Raw genomic sequence first — 16,104 nt, 5'->3', positions numbered from 1 at the left:
GGGGAGAAAAAATAATGATCATTCTCATGGCCAGATTGCAGCAGTTCAGGTCTCAGCTCATAAAAGTCCTTGTTGTTTCTTGTTCTGGCATATCAATCACATCTTTTATAGAGGTGTGTGTATTCTGTGTTCCCATGCATAGATGTGGGATTAAAACATATTCAGCAGATTTATGTGTGTGGCCTGTTGATGTGTGATTCCACATACAAACCTCAGGTACACCTAAATACATATTTGTGGCAGAAGAGCATGTTTCAGTTCAGAACAATGATATGAAAGAATGCAAACGTCTGCTCTTGTTTACCCTTTGAACTTTTTTTTTTTTAAAGTATTTATTGCCAGCGCTATCAGGTGAACGGATTAAACAAAGCAGATGGATAAATCAGATACATAGGCCTGTGAACCAAGATGAATTTCAAAAGACAGACACTGAGAAAGAGTTGAGATGAAACAGATACTGTGTGGCTTTCATCAAATAGGCTTCAATGGCAGGAGCTGTGGATTATGTGGGCCGATTATTCCTTTTCAAGAAGAGCCAGGAGTTGAAAGAAATTGTATATTTTTGCTGCAGGTGTTTGCACTTGAACTGAACAGTCTTGCAAAGAAGTGCCACGCCCCATCTCTCCATCCTTACCCCCTGAAAACTACAACCAGGTTTAGTCACAAAAACTGGCAACCCACTAGTTTCCCTTAAAATTAGCTGTCATGCTGTGACAGGTTTACAGGTTGTCTTTCATTTCATTTACAAAATATAAGGATGTAGAAAAAAAAAAGCCGATGTTCTTGTTGATGTTCTTGTCTTCTAAAAGTATCTAGTTTTTTGTGTTGATGCTGAACTTAGGGCGCAATATACAGTCATAAAGATTATGCTTAGGGGAAGGAATAGTAACCAATGTGGGATTGTAATTGGATCAATGCACCCATCCATTTTCTGTAGCGCTTGTCATTAGCTTTTCTAGACACTGTTCGGATTCTGATTCAGCCGTTATATGCGTGTCAGATGGGTTCATTTAAGATTTTCTCTCGTGATGCACATAGTGATTTATGACTATACGACTTACAATGACGTCTCAAGGAAAACAAAAGAAAAACAAAAACAAAATGGCAGAATTTGCAGGCAAAGACACTGTATTAGTGTTAGTTTTCCATGCATCCCAGAGACATCATTTTTAGACCCTGACTTTACGCTCGCAATAGCTTAGGAAGTTTCTGTTGAATGAATGCATGAAGCAAAAGCTAGTTGAGACATTTAATTGCTCTACATTTATCATACCATTTCAGCGGAGCATGGCAGAGAAGTTTAACACTTTGCCATAAAACACAAAACTCCAAGGCCTGAGCATGGCCAAATTTCTAGAGTGCGCTTAATGGCCTTCTCCGAAGAGATACGTGTAGTCACAGCGCCAACTAATGGTGACAGGATTTGCCGACACATAACAGTTTTAAAATTTAACCTAACCCTCCAAGTTGGTTTGCTGATTTTTAAAACATTTTTTTAATTTAAGTTATTAGGTTTCTCTTATGTAGATTGGCCTTTGCCAAGTGACATAGCTTCACATAGTGCACCACCAGAAAGTTAGAAATAACATGTCCCTGCAACCAGTATCGCGGATCGACGCACAATTCTAAACACATGCTCATCAAGAAAAGACAGAGCCAAAAAACCTCAAGAAATCTCATGTCCGAAGAACAGTAAATCCGTTTGTTTGGAACAACCATTTCCAAAGTCCAACTTCTGCCATTTTTTTGTCTTTTTTGGTTTTTTTTTTGCATCTGCCCGTCTGCCTATCCATGCCATGTACATGCCATACTCAATATTGAGGTCCACACTCCTATCAACGATCAATATTTCTGTACCTTGTCCATAACAACTGTGAAAGACATTAAAGTTGACCCAGAAGAGATTAAATTAATAAGTTTTGTTGTTTCTGAAGCACTCATAATGATGGTGTAATATTGGGCCTTGGTATTGCTCGTTCTTTTTCCCTGCCCCAGGCCCTATTGTTGCATTCAGGTCTTAGGGGAGTTATGACTTAATACTGTGCAATGTCTTGTCCAGAGATGTTCACTAAACTTTTGTGTGGATGGTAGATTGTTTTACGTAAGCTCTGTGAATTTCAACCAATCATATTCTGCAAAATGCTTACCATTTCTATTAATTATCAACCTATTTCAGATCATTCTTACCTTAATTTTAATGAAGCTCAGTGTGGTGTTGAAGTGACGGTTCATAATTGCACCGTAAAGGGACAATACGCAAGTTGACCAACTGCTAGCAATATTTGAATATAGCCTAATTTCAGTTCCCTCCACCCCTGCATCCCCCCCCTTATAACCCCCGCCTCACATATCTCCAGGAAGAGACCAGTTCATTACACTCGCTTGGCCGCCTCGTAGTGCATTTCAGTCTACCGCGAGCGCATCAACAGCCCATCTGGAATTGACCTGGATGGGACCACTGCATCCCGCTCGCCTGCTACTGCCTCAAAGTACACCTCGGTTGGTCACGAGCGTGCAACGTTGCACAAAATGTTACCGGTTTGATGTTATTTTTTTTTCATGTACAATCAATTAGAACTACTGTATAAGAGAGGTGATCAACTTACCTGACAAGTCAGTGAGAACAATGACGTGACGTACGCAGTGGTTTTCCAAGCACTGCCATGCAGCCGTCTGCATAGAGGATACACACCAGCTTTATATATTAGTTTTTTCACAGAATTATTCTAAAGTTAAACACTTTATTTGAAAACATAATACTTTTTTTTAAGTTATGAGCACAACTGTACATATATGCAGTCATATGTAGCCCTGTCATATTGGAATGAAAGTGTAGGCTACATCTTGGTGCAATGGTGCTTACAGAGTCACAGTACAGTGATTAGTAGCAGCCCACCAAGACAGACGCGATGACAATGCACTGTGTTTACATTACATTACATTAACTTCTGGTTCAGCTTGAGGATACATGCACACACGGTGGGATTCTCAAACTGAAATGTACTCAGGAGGGAACATTTTACACCAAAGCCTAAATGCGTCAGGATGGGAGACATCCCCTTCAACACCTTCCATCCTTTTTTCATGTATGTGTAATGCGTGCAAATGACACCATGTTTGAGTTGTGTAAACTGTTTATTGGATGGAGATGAAAGGCCTCACAGCACTTGTCTGGGGTGTTACATAGTCCACAGATGCATAAGAGCATTTGGCTCTTTTCTCCTCTGCCATAATAGCCGAAACTGGCAATAGAGGTCTGATTTACATATTGTGTCGTGTTTGGATGTGCCTAGCCTTTTATTGCTTGGCTCACTTGTCTGTCTGCATGCTCTCATTCTCTTCTTTTTTTTCTTTCTAAAATTCTCTATAGCACACAAAACACACACAACACGCACACACATGCCAGTTGTTTGATCTTGTTGTGATTGACAGCTCAATTCTCTGAAGAGCTCCAAGCAGACATCCTAGGCACATTCTGCTGCAGCTTTTTTATCGGCACACGTGTCTGTTCGGCTCTGAAACAAAGGCTGAGTGTGTGTGTTGTGTACGGGAAAAGACACATTTTTATTTGGTATGTAATTTTATTTCAGTCCCTGGCATACTTTGCCTTTGTGCCTTTGACATAGCAGGTTTGGAGATTTTCTACTTGCAAGTATTGCTTCAGTCTGGTGAATTTCATATGGCTTCATTATCAGTGCACACTTGCATATGGAAGATATCACTCGTGATATCCAGCTCAGGCCCCCCTGTGTGGAGTTTGCTCATCCTGCCTGTGCTTGCGTGGGTTTTCTCGAGGGATTCCGACTCCCTTGTCCATTCCAAAAACATGCATGTTAGGTACATTAAAACTATGAATTGATGTTTGTATGTGCCTGCATTTGAGTGGCCACCAGTCATTGGTGTACCCAGGCTGGCTCTAGCCCATATTCACTAGCTCACCTGCCACCCTAATGAAAGGATAAATTGATTTTTTCCCCCGGTTTTTATTAATAATATAGCCAGTAAAATACTCATTACTCCACTTTTTCTTTGCCTTTCAGCCTGATGAACTGACCAATGCCTTGGAGATCAGTAACATTGTGTTCACCAGCCTCTTCTCCCTCGAGATGCTGTTAAAAGTATTGGTCTACGGGCCTTTTGGATATATTAAGAACCCCTACAATATTTTTGATGGCATCATCGTGGTCATCAGGTGAGTTGAACCTACTACATCTCTCCCTTTGTGTTAAGCATAAAGCTATATGACCTCTTGCCACCTACCAAGGGTATGTTATGGATTTTGGCAGAGGTTTAGCCACACCCCTTAAAGGCACAGAGCCAAAACGCAATCCCAACAGTATGCTTTTGTACATAATTGTTTGCTTTGAGTTTAGTCCTTTTATTTATTTTACATTGTATTGTTATTGAATGCGTTGTATGTGTCATCCTCACTCAACTAGTGTGTGGGAAATCGTGGGTCAGCAAGGTGGCGGTTTGTCTGTGCTGAGGACCTTCCGGCTCATGAGGGTGCTGAAACTGGTCCGATTCATGCCGGCCCTGCAGAGGCAACTGGTGGTGCTGATGAAGACCATGGACAACGTGGCCACTTTCTGCATGTTGCTCATGCTCTTTATCTTCATCTTCAGGTAGGCAGAGTGTGTGAGTGTGTGTGTGTCCTGGCTACACTCATTGGTCACAACATGAACTTGTACAATCCAATGTGATCCAGTACAAGAGCTTATGTAAAATTCGGCCTTACCAAAGATAATAAGGCTCAGTTTCAATTCACTCTGTCAGTAAGGTATTAATTTACCTTTATGTTAAATGTGTTTGTAATAGTTTGTTGATGAAAATGTATTATTGTACCTCACTGATCTCAATGGCTTTTTTCCTGAAAGGTTCAGTCATATAACAAATTGTACAACGTCAGTCGCGTTTGACTTTCGGGTTCCGCTGCACTGACGGTTTATTATGGGCTATCTTTTACAGCGCTGTCCATGGTGCTGAACATATCTGCATCTCATTATACATTGACAGCCAGATGACTCTCAGCCAATCAGTGTTAAGATTATTTTGCAGTCAGTACTAGATAAATAATATTTAAAAAAAAAAACATTGCTTTTCACATGTTGATATTTATTTTGTTTGATTATTAACATTCACATTCTTTCTTGTTTGTGGCCATCCTTCCCTCCTCTCAGTATTCTGGGGATGCATCTGTTTGGTTGTAAATTTGGTTCAGAGCGGGATGGAGACACCCTTCCAGACAGGAAAAACTTTGACTCTCTTCTCTGGGCCATTGTGACTGTTTTCCAAGTGAGTATAAAGCTTTTCTCTACTTATGTGTACAAGTTTGCCTACTTCGCTGTGAATTGCACCCAATGTTCTTTCATCATCTAGATTAGTTGTGGGATAAACAGTCCATTCTTGCGTGCATCCTGATCCAGATTTTGAATTGAGTAATACTTTTTTTTTTTTATTAAATTATGTAATGTTTTTTTTTTTTAAATGACAAAAAGTGAAATGTGCATGTGAGAGACAGGGCTGTGCCATATTATACCATTCACGATAATGCCATAATTATTTTACATGATACAGAAATGTAATATGATGTAATGTAAGGGGTATAGGGGCTATATTATTACAAAATAGTGAATATGTACAGTATGAGAACCACTGTGGCAACATAATAGTAAGCCATATGAGTGAATATCTTCAGCAAATAAAAACTTAGACATGATTGAGAAGTGGCACATGAAGCACTTGATCATATCATGGGGTGCAGCCAGAAGTTTGTGCAGCTCCTCCTCACAGCTGTATTCTGTAGCACAGTGAATCCATATTTAAGTCCATCAACCACACAAGGTGAGTGATGTGTAAATAGTTTTGTGTTTGATAAGACTGTGATAGCCCCTAATGCAAATATTCATCACTATTCACTTCATTTTAAACACAGGTATGATTATTTTGACAGAACTGAAACACCACTGTAGGCTTTTTGCAATCCTAAAATGCGAGTGATTTCCACCCCTAATCTACATAGTTAAACTAAAATATGCTGTAGTGCTTCTGAACAAATAACAAACTATTTTTGTCTCAGTTCTGCTGACTAAAATTGTCCTATTGCAAGGCTTAAAAGACCATCTCTCTTGAATAAATAAAAGGTATTCTTCTCTCGTCGACCTTCTTAACCGCACTGACAGGGCAATCAGCCTTTTCTTCATCTTCAACCGATTTCCATTTCCAAGTATGCTACATGGATCCAATAGGCTTTTCCTATTGTGTCGTGTCATCTTACAACATGCTCAACGCAACCCTTCTCTGGGCTCTTATCATCCGTGCATTTGTCACTATGAATATAGTCGTTGTTAATAATTCATTGATATGTCGGCTAACGAAACATGTTAAGTGTCAACGTGTCTCTATGTACACAGCATTGCATTGGCAAGCCTGGTAACAACGATGGTGCAAATAATGGATTGAATCTTGATTTAATTAGGCTATAAAAGTGATATGTATAAAGTGTGGAGGCAAATAACATACACAAAACCTAAAACATGAATAAATAATAAGAACCCAGCTTTGTGTATAAATAACTAATGGTGAATGTTGCAGGAAGCACAGTGTGCCAGTGGTTAGCTCGCTTGCCTCACAGTGGGTTCTGGGTTTGAATCTCAGGTGCGGATTTCTATGAGTCTTCTCGAGTTTGTGTGGGTTTTTTAAAGGTGCTATCGTCGGGCCGTAGTCGACTTCAATCCTCTCCAATCGAAGCGGGTTATAGCATTCCCTTAAAAAACGGCACAAATAGTCTTGCATATGATGATGTCTAATATGCGGAAGAGGACTCAGCGACCCATGCGTGACTGGAGGATCGAATGTTAGCAGTATACCCTTATTAAATAGAGAATAAGCTGGTGACAAATCGGTGGCAACTGCAATGTGTTTACGGACCTCATTGATCGATATCCCCTCAGACGATTGTTTGTGCATCATGCTAGTGTTTTTTTTTTTTTTTTTTTTAATTAATCCATAACAGTACATTTGTTCAGTACTGCTCAATTGCATTTAACTTTTAAGTTTGATAGATTTGTATTTAATCGTTTAGAACTGTTTGTTTTCAAACATTTATTTAGGTAAAATTTTTAACTTTTGTGTGCAATACATTTAATTGAATAATGATTTAATTCCAGTCTCTTCAAAACTGTGCATAAAGTTACAGTGGTTTACCATAAAATTTTAGGACTGTAACCTCTACTTCGTTTTTGATTAATCACTTGGGCCTAGTGCGCTATATTTTAATGGTGGTCATTATGGTGCTACTTGGAGAGCAAAGTATTTCCTTAGGTGGTACTTGGTGTAAAATGTTTGAAAACTGATTTATGGTATTCATAGTGTGCATTTAAAACTGTCATACCATATGTGACGTTGGATGGTACCAGGAGTTTCTGGAAAGTGTTGCATTTCCAGAAAAGGAAAGAATTAGCACAAAACAGCAACAACTGGTACACCAGTTAAAAACTTTGTTAGACAAAAAAAAAGCACTATTATTAAATGAAGTGATACATGTAATTAACAGTCATGTTCCCCAGTGGGGTGTAAAAGCTACACAGCAAAAGATTGCAAAGTTTAGGCACATGATGACTGCATAGCACACATTGTGCAATGCTTTTGCTTCTCTATCACCTCCTCACTTGTAGATCTTGACCCAAGAAGACTGGAACAAGGTATTATATAACGGCATGGCGTCAACAACTCCGGTAGCAGCTCTCTACTTCATCGCCCTCATGACCTTTGGTAACTACGTTCTGTTCAACCTGCTGGTGGCCATCTTGGTTGAAGGCTTCCAAACTGAGGTAAAGTGTGACTTTTTAAATATATATATATGGCTAATCCAAAAGTGTCTATGAAGAGCATTTTCCCCCCAAGAAGATTACTATGATATTATTCATCTAAAGCATGGGGTTATTTATTGATATTTGGTCTATTAGCTTGCCTTCCTTCCTTTGTCAACTTCACATCCCTCTTTGAAAGTTTATTTTTAATCTACCAAACTTCCCTCATGCTACCGTTGCTAGGTAACCATCCACTGAAAGATTTGAGACAACATAGGAGATATCTGGAGCCAAGACACAAAAATATGCATATTAACCGCTTTGGAAGTATTCGCATACAGTTATGAATACTTTTTCTTTTTTTTTTTACTTACATTGATTGCATCGCACATTCCTCATATTCTCTCATTATCTATGTATCCATACGCTCTGTTGTCTACCACTACTGTGTTAATCGATAACAAACTTTGGTGTCCAGTAGCCACTGTAGAGACTGCAAATGTCTAATGTGACCACATGCAATAGACACTCTACATATGCAAACAAACGCATCAACTTCAATGCTGCGCAAGATGATGCATGGGTGCTAAACGCATGTCTTGAACAATGCAATGCTCTGCTGCCAAGGTGTAAACGTACAGTATTTTGGGATTGAAAGATCATATTCTGGCTGCTTTCTGAAAAAAATGGAGCATAGACCATGGCTGTCCACTTCACACCTTTACTCTCTGACCTTCTTGCTTTCCTGTTATTGAGGCTGCTAATGTACACTACTACAGCTCATTTTGTCTACCACGCGCTGAGACAGGAAATTGGCTGCGACGTGTTTCTTCGCATGGTGACCTCAGAATGTTCCAACGAGGCTGAATCTCCTTGAACTTTGTGTCTGCTCTTTATCTCCCGCTGCGGTGCCTCTCACTTCTGTGCTTTTTTTCCCCCCCTCCCAATGCGCGCCTCCCTCACCTGTGTGGCTGCACCAATCACTTCTACTGTAGGAAGTGACCAAGCGGGAGGACTTGCATGCCCAACTGAGTCTAATTCAGCTGCCTGTAGATGCAGGGGTATGTACGGTAAAGCATGGCAGCTCCCTTATCGTGCCCTTCCCTTACTCTACTAACAGCCCTCCCCAATATTTCCCTCTGCCTTCCCCGTTTAGCTGTTTTCCATATTCATCTCCACAGAGGCTTTGCAGATACGTCACGTATCTTTCAAATGTCACAGCCTGACGCCCTACTGAAAAAGAAACAAAGAAAAAAAGATTCTCCAAAACTAAACTCTACGATACAGGATAGAGATCAAAGCAAAGCGCTCATCCAATTACAACGCTGTTATCCGGCATTAAATCGTTTTGGGGTGATAAAAGGAATACATAGAAATTATGACTAATGCTGGCATAATAATAGCATATCATAGCAGTCAACACATAACATGCCAATAGCCTCTCTCTCTCTCTCTCTCTCTCTCTCTCTCTAGGAGCTGTGTGTTCTGGTTATAAAATCAAGTATCCTTTATAACCAGAAGTTTGCACATGCTTCTCAGACTTCTGCCACCAGTGCGATACAATAGAGAATTTATTTTAGGAGCAGAGAACTCCGGAAGCAGAGACACAGTTAATTTTCTGCATAAACAAAGTGAGGGGAGAATGGAATTTTATATCCTGCTTTGATGAGTCATCGCTGCAAAAGATGAACACTAATAATAACATGAGAAAATAAGTTCGTTTAAACAACAAATATCATTTGTATAACAAACATACAAAAATATTGCTTATTATTGTGTGATGTTTACTGTTAATGTCGAACAGAAATCTGAGTTTGTTTTTATCATATATTATTTGGAAATTGAATGTAGTCTGTCGCAGATTTGTACAGATTACAACCTTTTTTCTCAAAATAAAAGGCAAAAATAGAAAAAAAAATCTGTTCACGGGGTCAACTTGTCACCACTCTAAAACTTGTAAATACTGCACAGGTAATGTTTTAGGTGACATCATTTTACATAAGCATAAAGGTACTCTGCTAAATGGGAACATATCATTAATAATATGGTGTGTCCCAAAATGTTTGGATTACACACACAGTTTGTCACACGGGTGCCAATATGACTGATTGCCTAAAGATATGTCACGCCTCTAGTTGCACTCTCCACCTCCTCCTGCATGCTGCCCATCCTGCTAACCAGGGTAGTGAATGATTGCTTTCACTTAGTTGAGGAGAAACAACTGAGTGCTTAAAGACTTGCATCACTTTACTGTGTGCATGGTTTTTTTTTCACCCCTCTTTAAAAGCAGCATTAAACCTCAGTTGGTTTGCTTACCTCCCACCAGCACTCTACCCTGCTTCTCTTTCCAGCCGGAGGGTGAGATCACTGCAGTAAAGCTGGCTGCCAACAAGCTCCCTCCTAGTCTCTTATTGTATCAGGCTGCAGGTTAGGACAGAGCGGAGAGGAGAGAGGGTGCCATCTTACTGGGAGGCCCGAGCACTGCTGGATATGTAAATCCAGTAGTTCTCGTGGATGCGAGCTAATAAGGCGTACATGGTGGGGGGTGGGCGGGTCAACCCTGTTTTGCATGACTCGGGCTCTTCAAGAGAGCCCATGAAGGCCTGTGAAATGCGGCTTTTGAAAAGCAAATAGTACTTATCCTTCCTGTCAACTATTGAACGCCTTCTAAATCTGATTCTAGGCTGTTGCTGCAGGTGTATGTTACTTGTAATACTTCTAGAACAGTATAGCATAAAATGGTGGTTGCAGGGTACACTTGGCCTGTCATTCTAATGGAGAAAAAAATAACATGTGCATTCGTGTTATAATATACTGGACCACTACACAATGAAATGTAACTTTGGTTGCCTTGTTTAGAAACAAGAAGGGGGCAAAATATAAAATATCAGTTTTGAAAACTGAGTTCTACTCCTTCCACTTTTAGCTGCAAAGTTTCAACATCCAGTGTAGGAAGTAACCTATTATGGAAAACACACAAACAATTACTCCATTTCCTTCTATCAACATCCCATTTTGATGCCAGGTAATTGAGATCCTCCTGTGAGCTACTGGTGTCTATTAATGTCTGGCTATCTGCAGCAGGTCTGGTCTGGCCTATCTCCTGCTCCAGCCACCATGCCCGAATTGGCAGATAAACAAGCTGTCTAAACATCCCAGCTATTTCATCACCAAGGATTTCCCTCAAGACCATCGACTCCCCCCCCTCCCCCTCCTCCTCCTCACACACACACACACACAAACGCAACAACCCTCCTTCCCCAGCCTCCCACCGCTGCACCAAATCAACATCAGGTCCACCTTTCCACTCATTTATTTTAACTTTGACATATTTGCCCTCAGTGATAATCCCTGAATGATAAATCAGGTTATAGGCATATGTATATCTATATCCAAAATGACACACACACACACACTTTTAATGGTTAGCACTCTAATTACAACCCATAAAAAGGTGATTTATTTTTAAAACTAGATCATTTATGTTCGCATAGTAGGGCCTCACAGCTCAAAAATGTAGTTTGTAACAACCAATTCAGTTGAATTTTGTCGACATTTTTTACCCCCATTTAATATTATTCCATACAGCTGCGTTTTGTCATGAATGTCCTATCTAGAAGTACAAAAGCTGTATTATTTTACTCATTGACTCTGTATCAGCATTAAACAACAACCAATCCACTGAAGTCATGGAAATTATCCATCACCTCAGGTCAAGCAGACAGGAGAAGTAGATACATTTTCACAATTTGCGTACAAGTTGAAAGCATGTATTTTTATTGTTAATATCACAAATCCTTGTTGCATTTAGTTACTCAAAGAACAACTTAAGTGTAAATAGAAAGCTCCTGATTGGCCACCAATGCTCTGCCCCCACCCAACCCCTCCCTCAATGGTATGTTAACCAGATGCAGAAATCTGAGCAAAATTGCAAGCACAGAACGTACCAAGAACCTCTTTACTTGATTAGGCTCCTGGTCCATCAGCAGTCCTCACCTAATTTTGTCACACTCCACCAGTCTGAGGAAATCAGGAAATCAGTGTAAGTGAGAACATGTAAATGAGTGCTTCAATTTTTCACTATACCCCCAAAACAATATGGGGCTCCAGTACTCTTACACAATAAAGTCATTTGTAAAAAGAAATTAGAGGTGTGGTGAATAAGTCATTCTCTTACACAAGTGTGACTCCTAGGATAGTGTTCGTGAAACACCCGACTCTAAATATGTGAATATACCCTGTACATTCGTGGACTAAAAAAAGAAAACAAACAAAAATGATGTGTTGGTATTAATCTGTTCCAGAGTATGCAATGAGTTTGTGAATGAGAATAAGATTAAAATGTAAGATTTATGGCAAACAAAATTCAACATACGTCCCTAATTTTCAGGTACATGTACTGTGTCCTACTGTCACTTTTTGTCAGCAGTGGGAATATTGAACACATTTATGTGTCAAATAGTAAGGGTTCGCGCCCCCGTGCATGTTACTGTTATTGTGTTTCAATGTTTTTCAGCAAACCAGCATTACTATTTTTGCATGCCTGCACAGTGTGGTTTATCAACACATTTCCTCTTTCCCCTTTGTTCCTTGAACTCTGGAAACAGGTAAGTGGCACATTCACCTGCCTGTTTGCAGAGTCGCGTTGCCTCTAGTGACTGATCCCAAAATCAAACCTGGCACGTTACTCATGGAATTCTATGACCGAAACAAAGCTCAGCGTGGATCAGCACTGAGAGGCAACGTCAACCGACTGCTTTCTGATCAATCTCACTTGAAACGAATGATTTCTCATTTGGTGTTTCTCTAAATTGTTTGTACGTGTGTGTTTGTGTCAAGGGTGATGCTTCTAAAACAGGTTCAGAGATTGATTCCTGTGCACCCAGTATGGAGGATGTTAACGGCAGTAAGAGGGATTTATCAGCCTCTGCAGGTGAGCTATGCCAATATATGCAATGCCAGCAAGACTTGGCTGTTCATGTCAGTGATGGCATAAACCAAATGCAATAGCTGCTAGTGTTGTAGTCAAGACCACAAACAAACTGAAAACCATGTCAAGACCACAAACAAAAAAGCATGGCAGACACGACTAAGGCAATAGTAAGTTACGGCTTGTAAATTGTCTCTGTCTTTGTCTGACTCCTTTAAAATACAGATTTAAAAAAAAACTACAGTAGATTCTAAGACGTGACTCTCTAAAACTGGACTTAAGATCTCAAAACCAAGACCGATCTTAGGTACTACAGATAGAGCTTATTATTATTGTGATTACAAAAACCTGGCAGAAGTCCATCTAATTACTGCCATTTCCCCTTGCTAATATTTGTCAGGGATTCCCTCTAATTACTGCTCTTGCAGACAGAGACTGAAAAGCCCAGGAATAAAAACCACTGTTTGGAGTACAACTCCCAGTTGTACCGTATCAACTCCCCCTCAGTATGATCAGGTGGTCCGTATTAAACTGATAGCCTCGTTCAAAGAGCCATAAATCTTTTAAGCCTCGGATATCGTCTGAAGATAGAGGAATTTGCATTTTTAAAGTCGCATTGCATGTCATGTATTTGTGAGGTTGCTCAACATAAAATTATTTCCAAAAGATTAATGCATAATCCATGTGGCTCAATGCGAGCTTTCACTTTTCAAGTGAAGTGTGTTACCTAACAGATGGTGTATCCGAGACACCCATCATTACACACTTTTCAAATCTAACTTCTTTGTCATTTTAGACTCTCCTTTTAACAGTTCTCCTTCATTCCACTTATCCCTCTCTCTTTTACTAGTAGTACCTGTAAATGGTCATGTGGATCTGAAGACAAGCCTGACCCCTCCACTAATAACCCACACGGCAGCCACTCCAATGCCTATACCTAAGTTGCCTACTGCGGGTGACCCCATCCAGGGCTATGAGTCCCGCCGAGGCAGCTGTGTCTCCATAGACCCATCCTCCTATGACAAGTCACCGGTTAGTGTGTCATTATCAACGCAAACACCACCGTCAAAATCCACTTCAAGTACTGGTACTATTATAAGATATACTGTATAGTCTCGATGACAGGCTAGACTGATTTGTCCTGACTTTGAGGACAAGGTCTTCAGAAAAGAGTAAGACCTACAACAAGAGGGCGGCGTTTAAAATGTCCCTTATCAGGTACTGTTGGTGTAAAGGCCATGTGTCCCAATCTTCCATATACCGTACAGGAACGCAATTAATTTTAGTGTGTCATACTGATTCATGGTTATAAATTAGTCAATCCAGCTGGACAACCAGATTCACACAGTTTCTTTTCAATTTGATATGATGGTGATTGATGGATTCATTGACTAAGTAATTATTGAGAGGTTTTGTAGAACAAGCAAGGATTTCCACATTAGCTCTTGTCTGTCAGTCAAACCCTGAATCTCAAATGCATACCTGCCAATCCAATCTGAGCATATATAGCGGTAGTTTTGAAAACAGCTGACTTTTATATTTTCATCTCACATTTATAAAGACGATTTTGTTTTTTTCTTTTTAATCATAAAGACCATTGCCCGGAGTCCTTCCCCTTATTCACCTTGGAGCACAGGTAGCGGCCGCAACAGCCGCCGATCCAGCTGGAACAGCCTAGGTCGCGCCCCATCCCTCAAACGCCAGAAGCGGCAATCTGGGGAGCGACAGTCGCTGTTATCCGAAGAGGGGGGCTCAAGCTCTGAAGAAGGTGAGGCTGGAGGAGAGGGAGGTGGTGGATTGCTCAAAGAGGACGACACCTCCTTGGCCAGGACAGACTCCATGTCCCAGTCACAGAGAGAGCCCTGTCACCAGAGGATGGAGTCAATGGAGACTCGGAGCTCCATGGATTTGCCCCCTGATGCTTTGCTGCAGGTACACACTTACTGTTAAATCCATACATCAAAACCTCCCGGAATTGGACTCTCTAAAATGTCAAATGAAATGTTTTGTTTGAAATAAATAATGTAGTAAGGTCGTAAAACCGAGCTGCACGCTTGGCTGCACACGAAGTACGTATCACTACATCATTGCCTCCTATGAGAATTATTTCTTTATTTTTTGATCTATCTTCTAGCGCCTGCCTAAGCTCTGTGCTCCAAAACCCTGTATTGTAACCCCAAATAATTGAAGCTCCCCACCAATGTTCCCAAGAATTGTTTTATATGTCTGAGGCTCTAAGCATACACATAAAATATCTGAGTATGCCTTGGGTCACTGTGAGCAACATCAAGCGTGCGGATGGACTTTTCCCTAACGGAAACTATCTGTCGATGGGGTGGGGTGTGGTGGGTGTGGGTAGGGTGCTGACAGACTTTTCCTGATCAGAAACTAGTAGTGGATGGACTTTTCCTGATCAGAAGCTAATCGTCGAAGGCTGACCGACGTTTCCCCGATTTGAAACTAATTCTCAACATGGGCCTAGGAAGGATATAACGGAAAAGCAGAATCAACCGTTATGTGTTTTTATATTTGAAGTTCAGGTAGGATTTTATTTTGTGCGCTGCCTAGATTTGATGAATGTGGAGAATGCGTGAGCATTATGCGATTGGTCATGTGCGCACCTGGGAATATTGCTCCCCACAAGAAAATTGAAAACTATAGATACCGGTATATGCAATATTGCTGTGAGGTTTTCAGGAATTTCAATTAAGTTAAATTCAAAATAAAAAATCAGTTCTTTGTTTGTTTGTTTTTTTAATAGTGGATTACCTTTGCTGTAAAAAAATTGTGTGCATAATTCTCACAAGAGACTTATTATGAACATTATTTTCATATTAGATGTTAATATATAGAGTACCCGTTGTTCCTTCTCCTGGTCTTTTTCCCCTCATGTAGGTACCGTACCTGTATCGTTCAGCTAGTATGCACAGCTCTCGACCCCCTTTACCGGGTACCTTCCGGCCTGCAGAGCACAGCGACTGCAATGGGAAGGGCACAGCCTCACTCTTGGGCCCCACGCATGTCTCATTGGAGGAGAACACCGAAGAGGAAAATGCTGACGAAGAGGCCAATCTGGTTTGTGCCTGTGCATGGGTGCAAATTGAAATTTGTTTTACTCTTTCCCTAATTTAGAGCAGAGTTATTTGTGAATACAGTAGTGCCAGATTATCCTCGAAACATTTACAAAAAAATACTTCAATAATACAATCAAAGTTCAGCTTGGGTACTGTCTTGAAGTACTACCGGTAAATGTTAATGCTCAAAATGTTGCTTCTTAATAAATTGATGTTAAATTCGACTAAAACACAAATATGGCTTAATCTTGACTAAACTCATTGGATTTACTGTATATTTGTTTATCAC

At 40.4% G+C, this 16,104-nt stretch overlaps 1 protein-coding gene and 1 long non-coding RNA gene across 2 annotated transcripts in view; one reads left to right on the top strand and one right to left on the bottom strand.

Moving 5' to 3' along the window:
- The window catches only part of cacna1g (calcium channel, voltage-dependent, T type, alpha 1G subunit), a 256,127-nt gene that overhangs the window by 163,264 nt on the left and 76,759 nt on the right, over positions 1-16,104 (top strand). The window contains exons 11-19 of the mRNA XM_061755517.1: positions 4,041-4,192; positions 4,440-4,625; positions 5,181-5,295; positions 7,677-7,832; positions 8,807-8,872; positions 12,651-12,744; positions 13,592-13,773; positions 14,335-14,673; positions 15,637-15,816. Coding sequence (XP_061611501.1) covers positions 4,041-4,192; positions 4,440-4,625; positions 5,181-5,295; positions 7,677-7,832; positions 8,807-8,872; positions 12,651-12,744; positions 13,592-13,773; positions 14,335-14,673; positions 15,637-15,816 — 1,470 coding nt within the window. The remainder of the gene's footprint in view (positions 1-4,040; positions 4,193-4,439; positions 4,626-5,180; positions 5,296-7,676; positions 7,833-8,806; positions 8,873-12,650; positions 12,745-13,591; positions 13,774-14,334; positions 14,674-15,636; positions 15,817-16,104) is intronic.
- Positions 14,542-16,104, bottom strand: part of LOC133469007 (uncharacterized) — a 36,033-nt gene continuing 34,470 nt past the window's right edge. Inside the window, exons 4-5 of the long non-coding RNA XR_009785601.1 lie at positions 15,646-15,824; positions 14,542-14,667 (exon numbers count right to left, since the gene is read on the bottom strand). This is a non-coding gene — a long non-coding RNA (uncharacterized LOC133469007). The remainder of the gene's footprint in view (positions 14,668-15,645; positions 15,825-16,104) is intronic.

The sequence above is a fragment of the Phyllopteryx taeniolatus genome, chromosome 19 (genome assembly GCF_024500385.1).
Source record: "Phyllopteryx taeniolatus isolate TA_2022b chromosome 19, UOR_Ptae_1.2, whole genome shotgun sequence".
Classification (NCBI taxonomy): Eukaryota; Metazoa; Chordata; class Actinopteri; order Syngnathiformes; family Syngnathidae; genus Phyllopteryx; species Phyllopteryx taeniolatus.
Note: the sequence above shows the minus strand (reverse complement) of the source record. Positions and strands in the feature narration are given on the sequence as shown.